The 17,648-nt window shown below is 40.8% G+C and overlaps 1 protein-coding gene across 14 annotated transcripts; it reads right to left on the bottom strand.

Moving 5' to 3' along the window:
- Positions 1–1,575: 1,575 nt before the first annotated feature.
- TBP (TATA-box binding protein) lies at positions 1,576–17,637 on the bottom strand. 14 transcript variants are annotated; one of them, XM_060114768.1, is made up of 11 exons: positions 15,990–16,306; positions 15,457–15,493; positions 15,303–15,368; positions 13,995–14,092; positions 12,550–12,753; positions 9,727–10,112; positions 6,764–6,851; positions 4,925–5,016; positions 3,716–3,883; positions 2,417–2,511; positions 1,576–1,720 (listed from the first exon to the last, which is right to left on the bottom strand). In XM_060114768.1, exons 5-11 carry the CDS (start codon positions 12,601–12,603, stop codon positions 1,641–1,643), a joined length of 963 nt encoding a protein of 320 aa, XP_059970751.1. In that variant the 5' UTR covers positions 12,604–12,753; positions 13,995–14,092; positions 15,303–15,368; positions 15,457–15,493; positions 15,990–16,306; the 3' UTR covers positions 1,576–1,640. The 14 variants fall into 14 exon arrangements, with proteins under 14 accessions (XP_059970751.1, XP_059970753.1, XP_059970754.1 ...); XM_060114770.1 differs by lacking the exon at positions 15,457–15,493; XM_060114771.1 differs by lacking the exon at positions 15,457–15,493 and having other exon boundaries at positions 15,303–15,371.
- Between the last annotated feature and the right edge of the window lie 11 nt (positions 17,638–17,648).

The raw sequence follows: 17,648 nt of genomic DNA on the forward strand, positions 1-17,648 counted from the left end.
ACCATCAGATTACACCATCAGACTACATCATGTGGCACCATCAGATTCCATTTCATGGCAGTATGTTTGTCATGGAAAAATGTGTATGATATAGTGACTAAAAAAAGGAAGCTATAGAGGCTTCCCTGGTGGCGCAGTGGTTGGGGGTCCGCCTGCCAATGCAGGGGACACGGGTTTGTGCCCCGGTCCGGGAGGATCCCACATGCCACGGAGCGGCTGGGCCCGTAAGCCATGGCCGCTGAGCCTGCATGCCCGGAGCCTGTGCTCCGCAACGGGAGAGGCCACAACAGTGAGAGGCCCGCATACTGCAAAAAAAAAAAAGAAAAAAGAAAAAGAAAAAGAAAGGAAGCTATAAAATCAAACATATGCTTTACAATTTTTTCAATAGGATAACAAAAGCACCCCAAAAAGAAAAAAATCTGAACAGAAGAGGGCTGGGGAGGTACCCACCAATCTGGTAGTTAACCTGGGGAAACAGACAGACGGGAGAGGAAGGAAGAAACTTTCTGGTTATATACCTCTGAGCCATCTGAAAAAATATTTTTACAATTAAAAAGAAACACACACACCCGAACAATGAACCCCAAGAACTTACACATGCTCACCTGATGTTCATGAGAAAAACACACCTCACCGGTCGGTGGACGACCCCAGCTCTAACACTGAAGGCCTTTGGCTTAGAGCCCGTGTTTGCCACTTACGGGCTCTGTAACCTTGGGCAGACCCTCAGCTGGGGCCTACCTTGCCCTACTTGTGAAAGCGGAACAAAACCTAACTGCAGCTTTTGTAAGAAGGCAACGTATCTGGGAAACGGGAGGTGCTCAATGTATAGGACTTAATAAACACGTTTTGTGAGCAACTTAAAATTTTCAGACAATTCTTCCATTTTCACTGCAACATACAATGAAATGTTGATTGAAACAAACAACAAGCAAGCAAGCAAGCAAACACACTGAAATGGTTTCAGGCATTATATCTAAAATACAACATTTTAAACAGTATGATCACATGAATCTTACAAAGTTTCATTTATAACATCAATCTAACACTTTTATAAACAGCATTTAATGTACAGAGTACTCTGAAGGAAGAAAAATATGTACAGCCATTTGTTTTCATTAATACATTTCTATTCTGTCCTGCAATACTGAAAAGGTGGAATGTGGCACAAAAATAACCCATAGGAGTTACAAATTAGAAAACAACACTTTTAAAAAAGATTTTTACTTTTCTGGTAGAAATATAAAAACTGTGGTTTATGGGGAAGAAATTAAACAAAATAAAGTCCAATGGATTGTTGAGGTGGCTTTAACACTTAAAGTTTTGTCCCTTAAACCAACTTGTCAACAGCAGTAAGTGTTTAAAATCTAAATATAAATAAACGGGCAGCGCTGCCCAAATAGCAGCACAGTTCGAGCAACTTACAGTAACACTTCGGTGTTCTCTGTGCAGAAATAATACCCCCTCCCTGGTATCCCTACGGGGTACACATGCAGGAGAGCTTCACCTCGTGCTGCAACCTACAACCAGACATCCATCCTCTCATCACATGGGGCCATCCACAACACCACTAAATGTACCAGAACTGATTTGTTTTAATAAAACAAGTGGGTGGGGGAGGCAGGAGTACATGACAGCCATTACGTTGTCTTCCTGAAACCCTTTAGAATAGGGTAGATGTTCTCAAAGGCTTCATAAATTTCTGCTCTGACTTTAGCACCTATGAAGACAAGTTGGAGTAGAGAAGAGTCTGAAAAAACGGCATTTCTTAACATAAAACCACAAGCACAATTCTCTCCACACCTAGTAAGACAGATGCATTAAAACATTAACGATGGACCCTTGTCATAATCCTATTTTTGTTTTTAAGGTGGTTTTTTTTAAGTTGGCTTTTTAAAAAAATTACAAAAGTAGCGCCCCAGGTGACTCCAGCCTCCTTCCGCAGTCTGCCCACGTGACTGGTGCTGGTCTCTGGACTGGGTCAGAACCCAGCAGGGCCGCAGTGAGAGTGGCTGAATCTTATTCTCCCAATTGCTGCCTTCAAACAAGCTCTTTTGAATCTTCCTTTGTTGTCGCAAAATGATAATGGTGATGAACCCCAAAGTTTTAGACAATGGTACCCAACTTAAAACGCCACCTGTTATGTAATGTAATGCCCCCCTACCCCTCCCCCACCAAGGTCATGCTTCAGCTGGAGAACCAGCCGGGCTGCGCTCTGACTTCCCTTGGCTCACTTCCTCTGGTGGGTGTGTTCCCCATCAGAGTGTCAGGATCAGGGGAAGAGAAAAAAGGGGCAAAGCTGCTTTACAAGTCACCAGTCAACTGTCCCGACACTGCGATATTACTTCTCAGCACTGAGAAAATGCCATTCTTCACACTTTCAAAACTTCGAACACTACTTCCTGTTGCAACTTACCTGTTAATACAACTTTTCCAGAAACAAAAATAAGGAGAACAATTCTTGGTTTGATCATTCTGTAGATTAAACCAGGAAATAACTCTGGCTCATAACTAGAAGGAAAATGGCAAAAACAGTTTAGAAATTAACAGCTACTCATGCCTTTAGAAAAAACGGGGACCTGAACAAGGGAAAGTACTGGGTAAGCAGCAAACTGATGAGGAGGTGAAGCCCAGTTCTTAAGGAGCATCACAGGGGAGAGTGCTCAAGGCCAGGGAGGCCAACTTGTAACTGGCACATGAAGACCAACTAACTCTATTTCTAATGAATCTGGATTTCCTGACATAAGAACAAGAGCTTTATAAATATGTTCTATAGTCTCTGACCTTTATCAAGTTTCATTCTGGACAAGTTTACACCGACTTACAAGAGCCCAATAATCATTTATTTATAAGATCTGACAGTCACACAGTTTACCTTCTAATCATTCACATCTCATCTCCTTAAACTGAAATATCTCTAGCTGTTAACTTTGTTCAGGCAATTTAATCAAAGTGACTGCAAAGATACTAGTTGGAGACTGAATCTTTCCCTGACTATGTTGTCTGACTAAATGCACTATTGGTATGTTTTATTCTAATCCTAGTAATTTCATTTTCTTAGTTAGAGAGATTGAAAACAGGATGTGTGACTGTGTTTAACCTAGTGGAAAATTCAAGATAGGCTTCTCTGAGGAAGAGATGCTGGGGTGGATATGTGAAATGCCAGTGGGACTTTCCTAGGTGAAAAGTGAAATAAGAGTGTGCCAGGTATAAAAGTGGGATGTGCAAGGGCCCTTGTGCAATAAGGGCATGATAAGCCTTGGGGGTGCTATGAGCAGAGAGGCTGGAGAGGTGGGCAGGGACCACCTGCCTTCTAAGTCTTCATCAGGAAGTAGCAGGGAAAATAAATGTTGACTAGCACAAAAGATTCAAACAACTGGGGAAAAAATTGATACAAGAGGTTGTGGACTTTGTTCATGTATTTAAAATGTATTTAGTGAGCAATAAAATGATAAAACATACAGAAGGGAATCAATTTCATCCCAGTAAAGGGGAGTTTTGGGTGTCGTTAAGCGAAATGACAGGGAAGTAGGAGGCTGGTGAGAATAGGTGTTACCAAAGACATCAGGAAGAAACTTCAACGATAAATATACCTATAAGTATATCATTTGTTCTTACATACTAATTAGTTTGCACATGTTTTATCATGAACAATGTTTAAATAGATTATAAATTAATTGTTGCCAAAAGCAATCACAATCCATTTCAGACTCACCTACTGAACTGTTGGTGGGTAAGCACAAGGCCTTCTAACCTTATAGGGAACTTCACGTCACAGCTCCCCACCATGTTCTGAATCTTGAAGTCCAAGAACTTAGCTGGAAAACCCAACTTCTGTACAACCCTGGCATATTTTCTTGCTGCTAGTCTGGACTGTTCTTCACTAGGGAAAGAAAAAGTGAAATATTCATACGCTAAGACAGCTAAAATAATTATTTAGATGAAAAGCTTATAAGAAGTCCAAATTAGGAAAGATATTTTATAAAGTATAAAGTGGTCACCCCTTCCAATAAAGAAAAGCTCAACAGACATTAAGAGTTTTATGTACAAAGTATTCCCGTGTCCTTGACAGAAAGCTTAGGCCTACCAAAATGAATCCCTCTTCAATTCACCAAATTACTGATAGCCCTAGATTTAAAAAAAAAAAAAAAAGTTATTTATTTATTTGGCTGTGCCGGGTCTTAGTTGCAGCACACGGGATCCTCATTGCAGCACGCGGGATCTTTAGTTGCAGCATGTGGAATCTTTGTGGCATGCAAACTCTTAGTTGCCGCGTGTGGGACTTAATTCCCTGACCAGGGATCGAACCCGGGCCGCCTGCATTGGGAGCACAGTCTTAAGCCACTGGACTACCAGAGAAGTCCCGACAGCCCTAGATTTTATACATGTGAAACATAATATCATCATCACCATTATCATTAATATTATTGTATTTTAGCTCACAAATTTCTACTGAGATGAAAACTAACAAGCTTCATTTGGATAGGAAAACAATGATGAGACTTATACTCAAAGAATGCATACACTAATTCCTCTTTTATGTCAAGTCTTTCTTTATCCATTCCTAGAAGTCATCTCTTGGACAAAACTATGACTTAGCAGGGCAGGGCTCATGTAACAAAAGCATAATGAAAGCAGTATCATCGTCGACAAGAGGCTCTCAAGTGCAGGGTCATGAATGACAAAAATGAGGCATGCATACATGCTGAACTGTATGGAAATAAGGTGATAGCATACACCCTAAACTAATGCCTGATTTTAAGAAAATGAAGTTACTGCTGTCTAAAAGTGATGAGAATCAACTATTTTAATAAGAAAGCAACAATAACATTTTATTAAAGTATTAGCCTAACACCTAGAAACCATGACACAGCCATTTCTTTCGTAACATACAGACCAGGACAATGAACTCCTTTAAACCCACCTCTTGGCTCCTGTGCACACCATCTTCCCAGAACTGAATATCAGTGCAGTGGTCCGGGGCTCTCTTATTCTCATGATTACAGCAGCAAACCGCTAAAACAGCCAGAGACAATAGTTAATGATGTCATACCAGACTGCTGACTTCTGTCAGAACTAGACAATGAGAAAAAAACACCCCAAATAGTAAGAAGGACCTGGTACTTAGAAAGTTATCAAGATATCTGTCATGTGTTTCCATACAGGGCTCCCTTACATCACCATGTGCCACACGTCTTTTGCATACGGAGCAAACACACAAGTTGTGACTGCTCAGGCGGTTGGACCAAGATCTCTGTGTTCTGTCATACACATCCCAACAAGTGAAGACAAGGAATATTTGCAAAAATATCTTTAACTATAAATTTTGTTTTATTAATTTTTTTAGGCAAATCTACTGATAAACCTTTTCCACCTCCAGAAGGAATTAATAAATCAGATTACAAGCATATCAACGCATAGTGATGTTACCTCCTGTTTCCAATAGACTTTTAGAAACTGAATTGGTGGATCGGCATTTATATAAATGTAATGGCCTCAGTGACTAGGTTACATGATATAAGGCAAAAAATTAGTTTCAAAATAACTGAAATTTTAATATCTGCTATCTAATTACACATGAAAAAATTCATATTATTTCTAATCAAGATCATTCTTTGACAGATTAGATTGCTTTCACAATTTTAGTTTAAAAACTACTATATGTCTTCTGATTTTACCACCATGTAAAAATGCTAGCATTATATTCTAGTTTATACAAGTCCCAGGAAATGCCTAATTATTTTGCATTTCCTAAATTCCCTCTACTGGTTTTATTGCTTGGATAACTAATATAATTTCATTAGAAAAAATTATGTAAAATCATGTATTCAACTTAATAAAATTATGACAAAAGATTAATTCTTATAATGCTATATTCATATGGACTTGCCATATGCATTAGGCTGTTTTTTTTTTAAATAAATTTATTTATTTTATTTATTTATTTTTGGCTGCATTGGGTCTTCATTGCTGTGCACGGGCTTTCTCTAGTTGCGGCGAGCGGGGGCTACTCTTCGTTGCGGTGCACGGGCTTCTCATTGCGGTGGCTTCTCTTGTTGCACAGCACGGGCTCTAGGCGTGCGGGGCCTCAGTAGTTGTGGCTCATGGGCTCTAGAGCGCAGGCTCAGTAGCTGTGGTGCACGGGCTTAGTTGCTCCACGGCATGTGGGATCTTCCCAGAGCAGGGATCGAACCCATGTCCCCTGCACTGGCAGGGGGATGCTTAACCACTGCGCCACCAAGGAAGCCCTAGGCTGATATCTTAAAATCAGAAAACTTGTAGGTATTTTTCCCTTAATCTTTTTATTATTAAAAAATCGGCAGTTATACAAAGGTAGAAAATATAATAAACTTCTTGTACTTATTATCCAACTTTAACAATTATTAACTTTTGGCTAATCTTGTTTCATCCATATGCCCCTTTCCCAATTCTCCAACTGGACTATTCTGAAGTAAATTCCAGGTAGCATGGCATTCTGTTCTATATAGTTTTCAAAACATAAATGGGATCATACTATATATTTTCTTCTGTAACTTCACATGATCCCCTCACAATGGATATGTCAAACTTTATCTTGTGGACTGCTGTATTCCTAGAGTCTCTTACTTGGCAGCTATTCAATAAAAATGCTGCATATTTTGCTTTAAATCCTTGTTTTGCTGGTGTCAACAAACTTAAACACAACATATTCTTTTTGATCTAGAGACCTTTGGAAGAAAATTCTGTATTATTATAGTCTGAAATATATTAAAATTGTTCTGACCTTGGGATTATATTCAGCATTCCGGGCACGAAGTGCAATGGTCTTTAGGTCAAGTTTACAGCCAAGATTCACTGTGGATACAATATTTCTGTAAGAAATTAGAAAAGAAAACATGATTATTTACTGTTGGTGTTAGATGATTACTTAGAAGTTGTATTCTTTCATTAGAACTAATTTAATGAAATTTAATGAGATTAAATTAAACTATCTTAATTTTTTAAATTAAAATTTTAAAAAATTGCTGACATTTATTAAGTGTTTAAACAAGTACCAAACACCATGCCAACATTTTACAAAGATAATCTCACTTAATACTTACAATGCACTATGAAGTAATAACTATTAATACTGCCATTTTCAGATGAAGAAGCTGAGGCTTAAATGGGGGTAACTTGCTCTGTATACACATGGCTCCTAAGTGAGGTATGACTTTCTCACTTCTCTCAAAATAAGTATCTTTTGGAAGAACAAGAGTTCAATTATCTTTGACAAAGGAAGAAAACCAGCTTTTTCCTCTGATTAACCCTCAGTAAGTCAAGAAAAACAAACATCACCATTTATTACCTGGGTCCAATGAACACATTTCATTTTTTAATATTCTTATATAATTTTATAAATAACTTATAAATGAGTTGTAACATCACTCTCTTGTGAATACTGATCCCAGATTGCAAATACATCTCCAACTGTTCCAGCTCATGGCTGCTTCTGGGTCTTTTTTTTGCACTGTCAAAATGCAATACCTTTGAAAACTTGATGGCTCGTAATTAGGTTGAAAAGAGGGTGGGTGTCTTCTTTAATACAGTTGTAACGCCAGTTAGGATGATCAGCTCAACGTTCGCATTTCTACATCACCTATTTCCTTCCAATCAATTTTACATACACAAGTTCACAGAACTTTCTTATAATCTATTTTATTTCTGTAGAATTGGTAGTAACATCCCTACTTCCTTTTCTGATTTTAGTAATTTGAGTCTTCCCTTTTTTGTTAGTCTAACTAAACATTTGTTGATTTTTTTCAAAGAACCAACCTTTTGTTTCATTGATTTTCTCTACTGTTTTTCTTTTCTCTATTTCATTTATCTCTGCCCTAATCTTTACTATTTCCTTCCTTCTGCTAGCTTTGGGATTAGTTTGTTCTTTTTTCAGTTGTAACGTTAAGTCATTGATCTGAAATATTTTTGTTTGTTTGTTTTATTTATTTTTGGCTGTGTTGGGTCTTTGTTTCTGTGCGGGGGCTTTCTCTTGTTGCGGTGAGAGGGGGCCACTCTTCATCGCGGTGCGTGGGCCTCTCACTGTCGCGGCCTCTCTTGTTGTGAAGCACAAGCTCCAGACGCGCAGGCTCAGTAGTTGTGGCTCAGGGGCCTAGTTGCTCCGTGGCATGTAGGATCTTCCCAGACCAGGGCTCGAACCCGTGCCCCCTGCATTGGCAGGCAGATTCTCAACCACTGCGCCACCAGGGAAGCCCTCTTGTTTTATAATGTGATCATTTATAGGTATAAATTTCACCTATAGCACCACATTTGCTGCATCCCACATGTTTTAGTATGTTGTATTTTTGTTTTTATTTGTCTCTAAGTATTTTCTAACTGCCCCTGTGATCTTCAATCCATTGGCTGTTTAAAAGTGTGTTATTTGGACTTCCCTGGTGGCGCAGAGGTTAAGAATCCGCCTGCCAAGGCAAGGGACACGGGTTCGAGCCCTGGTTCAGGAAGATCCCACAGGCCATGGAGCAACTAAGCCCATGCACCACAACTACTGAGCCTGCGCTCTAGAGCCCAGGAGCCACAACTACTGAGCCCATGCACAGCAAAGAAGAGTAGCCCCCGCTCGCCGCACGCAGCAATGAAGACCCAATGCAGCCAAAAATATAAATAAATAAGTTCATAACAAAAAGAAATTAAGAAAATAAAAGTATGTTGTTTAATTTCTACAATCTTGTGAATTTTCTGGGACGCTTTGTGGAATATCAGAAATATTATGGTGTTGGCAAGAAACAAACACCCCATCTGAACTGGGTAGAATTTACGATTTAAACCAAAGGTGCAAACTTAAATGCACATAAGAGCCAGGTAAGTGTGCAAGACAATAGGGTATGGTGTTTATAGAGGTGAACTAACAAGTGCTTATCCTTCTAAAATCATTAAGTTTAAAATTATTTTGTTTTTTAAATTGTTTCAGATCAAACAAACACCCAAGGCAAGATTTAGGTCACTGGATAACAGTCAGGATCCATGGTTAAACATTACTTAGTTCTAAAAATGATCAGGAATGACTTACAAGAAAACTGGGTAACATAGTTGTTACAGATAACCCCTGATATGGCCATAAACTTCCTAAAGGCAAAAGCATATACTTCTCGGTGACAGATATTTAAGAATATTTGTTTGTTTTTCAGGCAGGAGAAATTTTCCCTACCCGTCCCCTACCCCCCAGTTCTGTTACATACAGGACCTAATTCAGTTAGATGGAAAAATACATTTAGGACAAGAACAGCCATCCTCAGCTTGTGGGAAAGGCACAGTTCTTCAAAAATTTACATGCAGCCCTTACAATAACCAATGAAGGAAAACAAGGACCACTATGAACTATAATGATTCCGTGACTAAGTAATTAATCTTCCCAAAGACTAAAAATATCACAAGGGAAGGAGACTACATAAAGCTTCATTTGGTAAATCAGCTACAGCGAAATGTCTATAATAACAATAATGCAATCTAAATTGGACTTCACTGGCCCAAACATATAAGCACAGCTACTAAATTTCTGAAGATGCTATGAGAGCCTTTTACTGGGGACACGGACTCACTAAGACAGCTTTCCTTTTCTTTTTAAAGCAAGTTTTGATGCATGATCACCATTAGTGCTACACAAATAAATCAATCCATCTGAGAACAACGAACAGCAGCACGGTTCCAGGAGACGCCTCCAGGGCAGGGAAAGGACATACAACAAGTACTCACTGCAGCTGCGGCACAATCCCAGAGCTCTCCGAGGCTGGCGTGGCAGGGGTAATGGGGGTCATGGGGGTCATGGGGGAGGGATACAGGGGAGTGGTGCCCGGCAAGGGTGCGGTCGTAAGAGTCTGTGAGTGGAAAAGCTGTGGTGTCTGGCCGGACGCCCCCTGGGTTGCCTGCTGGGAGGTCGACTGCTGAACGGCTGCCACTGCCGCCTGCTGCTGCTGCTGCTGCTGTTGCTGCTGCTGCTGCTGCTGCTGCTGTTGCTGCTGCTGCCTTTGCTGTTCTTCCAAAATAGACAGACTGTTGGTGCTCTGAATAGGCTGTGGAGTCAGTCCTGTGCCATACGGCATCATCGGACTAAAGATAGGGATTCCAGGAGTCATGGCACCCTGCGGGAAGTTAGGAGAACAATGGGTTAGGCTGGCTGGTGTGAGTGTCTGTAGGACTTGGCTGGTAGAACAGCAGGTGAGATTTGCAAAGACAGGCACCTTGCGAGCACAAATGGGGTTATTTAGCAGTAACGGGGAGGAACTTGCTCTTCTTACACACATCACCTTCTTCTTCAGCATAACACAGTAGGTAAGAGTTTAGGGTGTGGAAGCAGACCTGGGTGTGAAATCCAACTCTGCTACTTACAACACGTGAGAATTTAAGGAAGCTCCTTAACCCTTCAGGCTCTAGAGGATAACAATGCTCTAAGACTTAGAAAAAATCGAGAACTTCTACTCTTTGAAAGATACCATTAAGAAAATTAAAACTTGGGACTTCCCTGGTGGTCCAGTGGTTAAGAACTTGTCCTGCAATACAGGGGACGCCGGTTCAATCCCTGGTCAGGGAACTAAGATCCCACAGGCTGCAGGGCAACTAAGCCCATGTGCCACAACTGGAGAGCCCGAGTGCCGCAACTACAGAGCCCATGCGCTCTGGATACTGTGCACCAGAATTAGAGAGAAGTCCGTGCACCACAACTAGAGAGAAGCCCACGTGCCGCAATGAAAGATCCCATGTGGCACAACTAAGACCCTATGCAGCCAAAAAAATAAATAAATAAATATTTTTTAAAAAGGAAATTAAAAATTAAGCCACAGACTACGAGAAAACATCTACCATACATATATCTGAGAAAGAACTCATATCCAGACTACATAAAGAACAATCAAAACTCAATAAAAGATGAAAAAATAGACCAATAAAGAATGGGCAAAAGATGTGAAGGACACTTTACAAATGAAGATCTATAAATAGCTAATAAGCACTTGACAAGATGTTCAAGATCATAAGTCGACAGGAAAATGCTTGTACTGCTAGAATGGCTGAAGTAAAAACCCAAGGGCTGGTGAGGATGTGGAGCAACTAGAACTCCCACATGTCGCTGGCAGAACTTCAGAACATGCTTTCTTATAAAGTTAAACATGCACTTACACAATGACCCAGCAATCCCACTCCTGAGTACTCACCCAAGAGAAACAAAAACATAGCAGACACGGAGAAATGTACACAAACGTACAGCACCTTTATTCACAATGGCCCCAACCTGGAAACAACCCTAATGTCAGCAACTGGAAAATGGACAAACTGTCGTACACCCATACAACAGAGTGCTACTTGGTGATAAAAAGGAACTTGCTGATATACAAAGAAGACAGACACAAAAAAAGCATATACTGGTATGATGCCATTTGCATGATATTCCAGAGTAGGCAAAACTATCTCTAACTCTGGAAAGCAGATCAGTAGCTGCCTGGAGCTAGGGGAGTGACTGCAAAGGGGCAGGAAGGGATTTTTAGGGTGATTGAAATGTTCTATAACTTTCACAGGTGCATACACTTATCAAAACACATACTTAAAATGGGTGTTTTTGGACGTCCTGGTGGCACAGTGGATAAGAATCCACCTGACAATGCAGGGGAAACGGGTTCGATCCCTGGTCTGGGAAGATCCTACACGCCGCGGAGTAGCGAAGCCCGTGCGCCACAACTACTGAGCCTGCGCTCTAGGGCCCGCGTGCCACAACTACTGAAGCCCACACACCTAGAGCCCGTGCTCTGCAACAAGAGAAGCCACCACAAGAAGAAGCCCGCGCACCACAACGAAGAGTAGCCCCCGCTCGCCGCAACTAGACAAAGCCAGCGCGCAGCAACAAAGACCCAACGCAGCCAAAAATAAATAAACTTAAATCTTAAAGAAAAAAGAGCGTTTTTATTTAAGTATGTAAACTACACTTCAACAGAAGTTATTTAAAAAATTTAAAAGTAGCTACATTATTTGGAACCTTAAACATAAAAATGAAAAGATAAAACTAGAAAATAATTTGGTTAGAGTTATCTCCAAAGTCAAACACCCTATAATCACTCAGACCACTTTCATAAGTGCTTATCAAAAGATTAAGTTTTAGGGCTTCCCTGGTGGCGCAGTGGTTGAGAGTCCGCCTGCCGATGCAGGGGACACGGGTTCGTGCCCCGATCCCGGAAGATCCCACATGCCGCGGAGCGGCTGGGCCTGCGAGCCATGGCCGCGGAGCCTGTGTGTCTGGAGCCTGTGCTCCGCAACGGGAGAGGCCACAGCAGTGAGAGGCCCGCGTACAGCAAAAAAAAAAAAAAAGATTAAGTTTTACAAATACACATTTTAGCTTCCAAACAAACTCCCCAAATCAAACACTATCATGCTTATTCAAAGCCTAACAGAACTTCTCAATGAAATAAAGGAGGCTTAAAAAATATAAATCCATTTTCAACAACAGATGGTTAAATTCCCTTGCTTCCCTTTTATACTGTCTCTAACAATGCAGATTCTGTCCTACGTGTACCCTCCCTCCAGTTGTATTACCTGAGGGGAGGCCAGGCCCTGGGCATAAGGTGGGAGGCTGTTGTTCTGATCCATGAGGTTCACTTTCTTCTTGGCAAATCAAAAACCTTTGGACTGGGAATCACCTCAGCATTCAGTCTTTTCCTAGAGCATCCCCAGCACACTCTTAGCGACTTCCTCAGCTCTCTGGGTTATCTTCATGCACACCAAGAAACAGTGATGCTGCTTTGAAAAAAGTTTGAAGTTTAATGTAAGAATACAGGTAAGCTATACAGTCTTATAAACCAGTTTCATGGTTAAACAAAAAAACAAACAAACAAAGAATGAAAAAAAACCAACGAAACTATTTTGGAATATATTTCTTTTTACCTTACAAAGCTGAAATCCTATTCCTTCCACATTTCCTGTGACTGCATGCAAAATTGCCAACAGGACAAAAATTGTTTTTTTATGTGTTTAATTTATAGTCTTTTTTTTCCTTGAATTTTATTTTAATCTCAATTCCCTTAAGCTCTTGAATCTAATTTTAAGATGCTTCCTATTCCACTGGTTGTTTTGTCTATCTAAAACAAAATGCTACCTTAATTATAATGTAATTATAATATAATAAATGTAATTAGTAAACATAATACAATATATAATAAATAGCATATATATTATTTTTTTTACATCTTTATTGGAGTATAATTGCTTAACAATGGTGTGTTAGTTTCTGCTTTATAACAAAATGAATCAATTATACATATATATATGTTCCCATATCCCCTCCCTCTTTAACTTATAGTCTTATAATGTTAAAATTAAGGTACATAATCAGCATTAAAAACTTTTGGGGAGGGCCTCCCTGGTGGCGCAAGTGGTTGAGAGTCCGCCTGCCGATGCAGGGGATACGGGTTCGTGCCCCGGTCTGGGAGGATCCCATATGCCGCGGAGCGGCTGGGCCCGTGAGCCATGGCCGCTGAGCCTGCGCGTCCGGAGCCTGTGCTCCGCGACGGGGGAGGCCACAACAGTGAGAGGCCCGCATACCGGAAAAAAAAAAAAAAAAAAACTTTTGGGGAAAAACACCCAGGGAAAACAAATTCCTAAGGAACCTGTCATATCTGAGTAGAAATATTTATTATGCATTGTATACACAGTGCTATTAGGCTAAATTCAAGTTTTAAAATATTCCATTCAGCATTCTATCCTCTACAATGTCTTGGGCATTAAGTTTAATAAATTTTGAATTGGATCCAATACACTTTAGTATGCTCATTTATTGAGCAACTACTTTAAATAAAACACTGTGATAGAAACCATACAGACATAAAAATAAACATCATGTTTTTATATATGTAATAATTTTACTTCTTCAGAACACATAAATACAAACTATGCCTGTATCTGGCTTTCCTTAAATCATGTCTTTACTGGCTACACGTTTGAAATTTCTTTTAGTCAAAAGAACCGAGTGACTGATGAACTACCTTTTATTGTTTAGTTCAGATGGACTCCTACCGTGCTCAGGGTTGCTGTGAGAACTGACCGATTCAAACAGGACTGATTAACACCTCAAGAACAGCATCTAATTATCACACAGTAAGCACAGGATAAATGTTAGCTATTATTATTAGATTTCAGTTTAAACATTACCATCTAATAAGATAGTCTCACACAGAACTTACAGATCTTAAAGTTACAAGTTATACGTCAAAGACACACATGTAACTCAAGCATGTACAAAATAAGCACTCAGAAAGAATCTGATAATGACTTTGAAAGGACAAAGGACTCCAAAGACTATATATCCTACATATTCATCAATGGAAAACAGACCAAAAAAAAGAGAAAACTCTGCTTCAGAAAACATCAGACATATAAGAAAATTATGCTCTTTCAGACACTGTTACCCTCTTACAACAACAGAAGTGCTGCAAATATAAAAATGAAGAGGCATTTGATCCTTGGCATCAAAGAGTTCAATCTGAAGGGTTTGTAAATAATCACTGCAAAACTTAAGTGCTATAATAGCAGATATGCACTATGCTAAGCCCCTTGAGTGAAGAAATCAGCAATATATGTCTTTGTAATCTCTGTACTTAGTACAGGGCCTGGCATATAGTATGTGATCACGAATGAATGCATACATGCTACACAAAAGAAGACAATATAACTGTTAAGTGTTCTGAAGAGTATGTTTCATAAAGCAGGGACCATATGACTTGGGTCTAGCAAGGTGAGAAGGAATTTACATTCAGCATTTCAGGCAGAAGAAAGATCAAGCAGAAATTGACAAACACTGAAAGAGCATGCAGTATGCAAGCAACAAATTTAGCATGACTGCATGGAACGTTCCTGCAGGGGATGAGACAGCAAATATAAGTGGGGTCACATTATCAGAATTTTAAGTCATTATTACATAAGCAATATGGGCAGTGACAAGGTTCTGAAGTGCACCATGAGTAGATCTACTTTGGCAAGAGTGTGGATGAATTCCAAGAGATAAAACTGGAGGCTGGAAGTTCGGTTTAAGACGCACTGCTGTGGTTCAGGCAAGAGCTAATGAGGGCAGGATTTAAACCACTCATTAATATGACCACAGATTATCCAGAAACTGGTGGCTCCCAGACCCCTTTTTACAAACTAAGTCTAGAGAAGAAATCTGTGGAACTAGGTTGAGGCCTCATGTTACCATTTTCAGAGCTCATCTCTCACTCCCAGTGGTGGAACTGACCATCTTTCCTCCCCTGTGTCATTAAAACCGCACAACTATTACCGCACTACTTTATCCTCACAAAAGAGAGTTGTTTGCAGAATCTCCTCATTTTTTGGTCAAATTCGGTATTTTTTGGAGATAATCACTGCTAAGGGAAAAGACTCAATTAATTCTGCATAGCCTTCTAGTGACTGCATATGTCAATCAAGCATAATCTTTTCAGAGACGCCTACCTGGAGTTTTAAACGAGAAAACCACACAGTCCAGGCCCTAGGGAGGGAGACCTCGTAAGGAAAGTGGTGTGTATTTGTATCTTAACGCTCTAGCGTGCCTGAACTCTCCGACCTCTGACAAAACGTTAGAAAGTCTCAAGCGCAACTTTATTACAAAACCACCACTGCTGGTAGCAAAACAGGTGGGCACAGGCCAGGGTGAATCTGCCTTTCAATATCGAGGAGAATTAACGGATGGCAGGACATAAAGACTCCGCGTCTTGGATGCGCGGGACTGTCCTGTCCCAGGCCCCTCCCAGCACCCTGCACCCCACGCTCGTACAATGGGAAGCCGCTTTCGAACCACGGCAGAGGAAGGCACCCGTTGGGGTCGGCAGCCGGTACAGGCCGAAGCTGCGGCAGCACGAGCGGGAGGAACAGCCCCCGCGCGGTCTCCCCGTCCATTCCGCGCCTCCTCCCACCATCACCCCAGGGCCCCGCTGCAGTGGTCACCTCTACACGAAACCTCAGAGAAAAGCTAAAAGGTCTGTTACCTGGAGTCACTGCAGAGACAACTACCGGCCGGCGAAAACGAAGTTAAGTCGCAAACGGCCGAGGCGCCCGCTACGGCGACCCTTCCCGACCCTACAGAACTCCTGGCTCGCTTTGTTAACGTCACTTCCGCCAGTTCCGCCCTCGGCTTCGGCCGTCTGCCCACCGTGGAGCGCGGGCCATGGGAAGTGTGGGCGTTGCGTCACTTCCTGTGATTTGCTGGGTATTCGGCTTAAGGGAAACAAGGGGCGGGGCGGAGCTCTTCTGCCTTCCGGGCGAGGCCACCCTGCCAGAGTATTTTACGATTGGTTGTTGCTGGATGTAGTAGACAAGACATTGATTTTTAAATATTGACTGCTTAAACCGACTAGCGGTGTTACATTTAGCAAGTTACCAGACCTCTCCGCCTCAGTTTCTTCGTCTGTAGGATGAAGTAATAATAGCACGTGTACTCTAAGGATTGTGAGATGGATTAAGGAAATGCATGAACAGTGCCTGGCACATGGTAAGCATGTTAGCTATTCTCAAACATGTAGAATGATAAAAAACAAACAAACAAAAAAACACCTGGTTTACAAATTCGATTATATTTTAATTCTGCTGCTACCATCTTATGCACTATTTTCACATTGGTCACAAAAAGACTATAGGTAGTTGGACCCCAGAGTACCTCTCCTATGGCTCATTTAGGCATAATTACATGTTGTAATGCTTGTTAATTTGCCTCCTTTGTACTTCATATAATCAATGAGGTTGTGAGCTCCTTAAGGATAGGAAATGTTTTACAGAATTTTTGTATCCAGGCCAGTACTTGAATAAGTACAATACTTCTCTGTCCATAACCATCAAAGAAAATCCTTTGTTTACAGTAAAGTATGGGGAAAGTTTTAATTAAAAAAGTACTTTTCAAAAATCCTCTCTGCCTCCAGAACTGCATGTATATATCAGACAGTCCATTCTATATTACCCAGCTGCTTGCTTGCTTTTTTACATAACATTTTTAAATTGTAAAATATAATATTCATATAAAGAAGTACATAAACCCATATACAGATTAACAGACGGTATTAAATCAAGTAAAGACAACCAGTACTGCCAGCACCGCGACCCGTCCCCAGCCACACAGGCCCTTCCTACTCACTGTGTACTCCTAAAGTATATAGTATGTATTCTTTTGCTCAACGTTAGAAGACTCATCCATGTTGATTGATGTGCCTTCGCTCTAGCTGAAGTAGGTTAATTTTTTTGCTGTGACATCCCTCAGTTGCTTTATCTATTCTGCAGTTTATGGACATTTAGCTCATTTCCACTTTGGGGCCATTAAGAACAATGTTTTATGAACATTGTTACACGTCTTTCTGGCTAGGGTACATACCTCGGCGTGAAACTGCTGGGTCATGATGCGTGTGTATTTTCAACTATGCCGAGTAATGCCAATCCCTGTTCGAAATATTGCTGTACCAATTTACGCTCCAATAGAGTCTTCGAGCTTCCGTTGCTCCATAGTTTTGCCAATTTCTTTGTAAGGTCAGACTTTAAAATTTTTATCCATCAAGAGTGATTTCGAATGTTTCCTTGGGAGAGAAAGCCTTTACCTCGCTGTCAGCTCTCTTCGAAGAGCGGGCGCCGGCTACTCTCTGAAAGGCTACGGCGCTTGCCTC

The sequence above is a fragment of the Mesoplodon densirostris genome, chromosome 12 (assembly GCF_025265405.1).
Source record: "Mesoplodon densirostris isolate mMesDen1 chromosome 12, mMesDen1 primary haplotype, whole genome shotgun sequence".
Lineage (NCBI taxonomy): Eukaryota > Metazoa > Chordata > Mammalia > Artiodactyla > Ziphiidae > Mesoplodon > Mesoplodon densirostris.

Bases quoted from the DNA above. Each gene is read 5' to 3' on its own strand.
- TBP (XM_060114777.1), bottom strand. From the start codon at position 12,603: ATGGATCAGAACAACAGCCTCCCACCTTATGCCCAGGGCCTGGCCTCC. The intron at 5,017-6,763 runs GTCAGAACAATT...TGGCTGTTTTAG, and splicing joins ATGCTGAATATAATCCCAAG to CGGTTTGCTGCTGTAATCAT. The intron at 3,884-4,924 runs GTGGGTTTAAAG...TTCTTTCCCTAG, and splicing joins GTGTGCACAGGAGCCAAGAG to TGAAGAACAGTCCAGACTAG.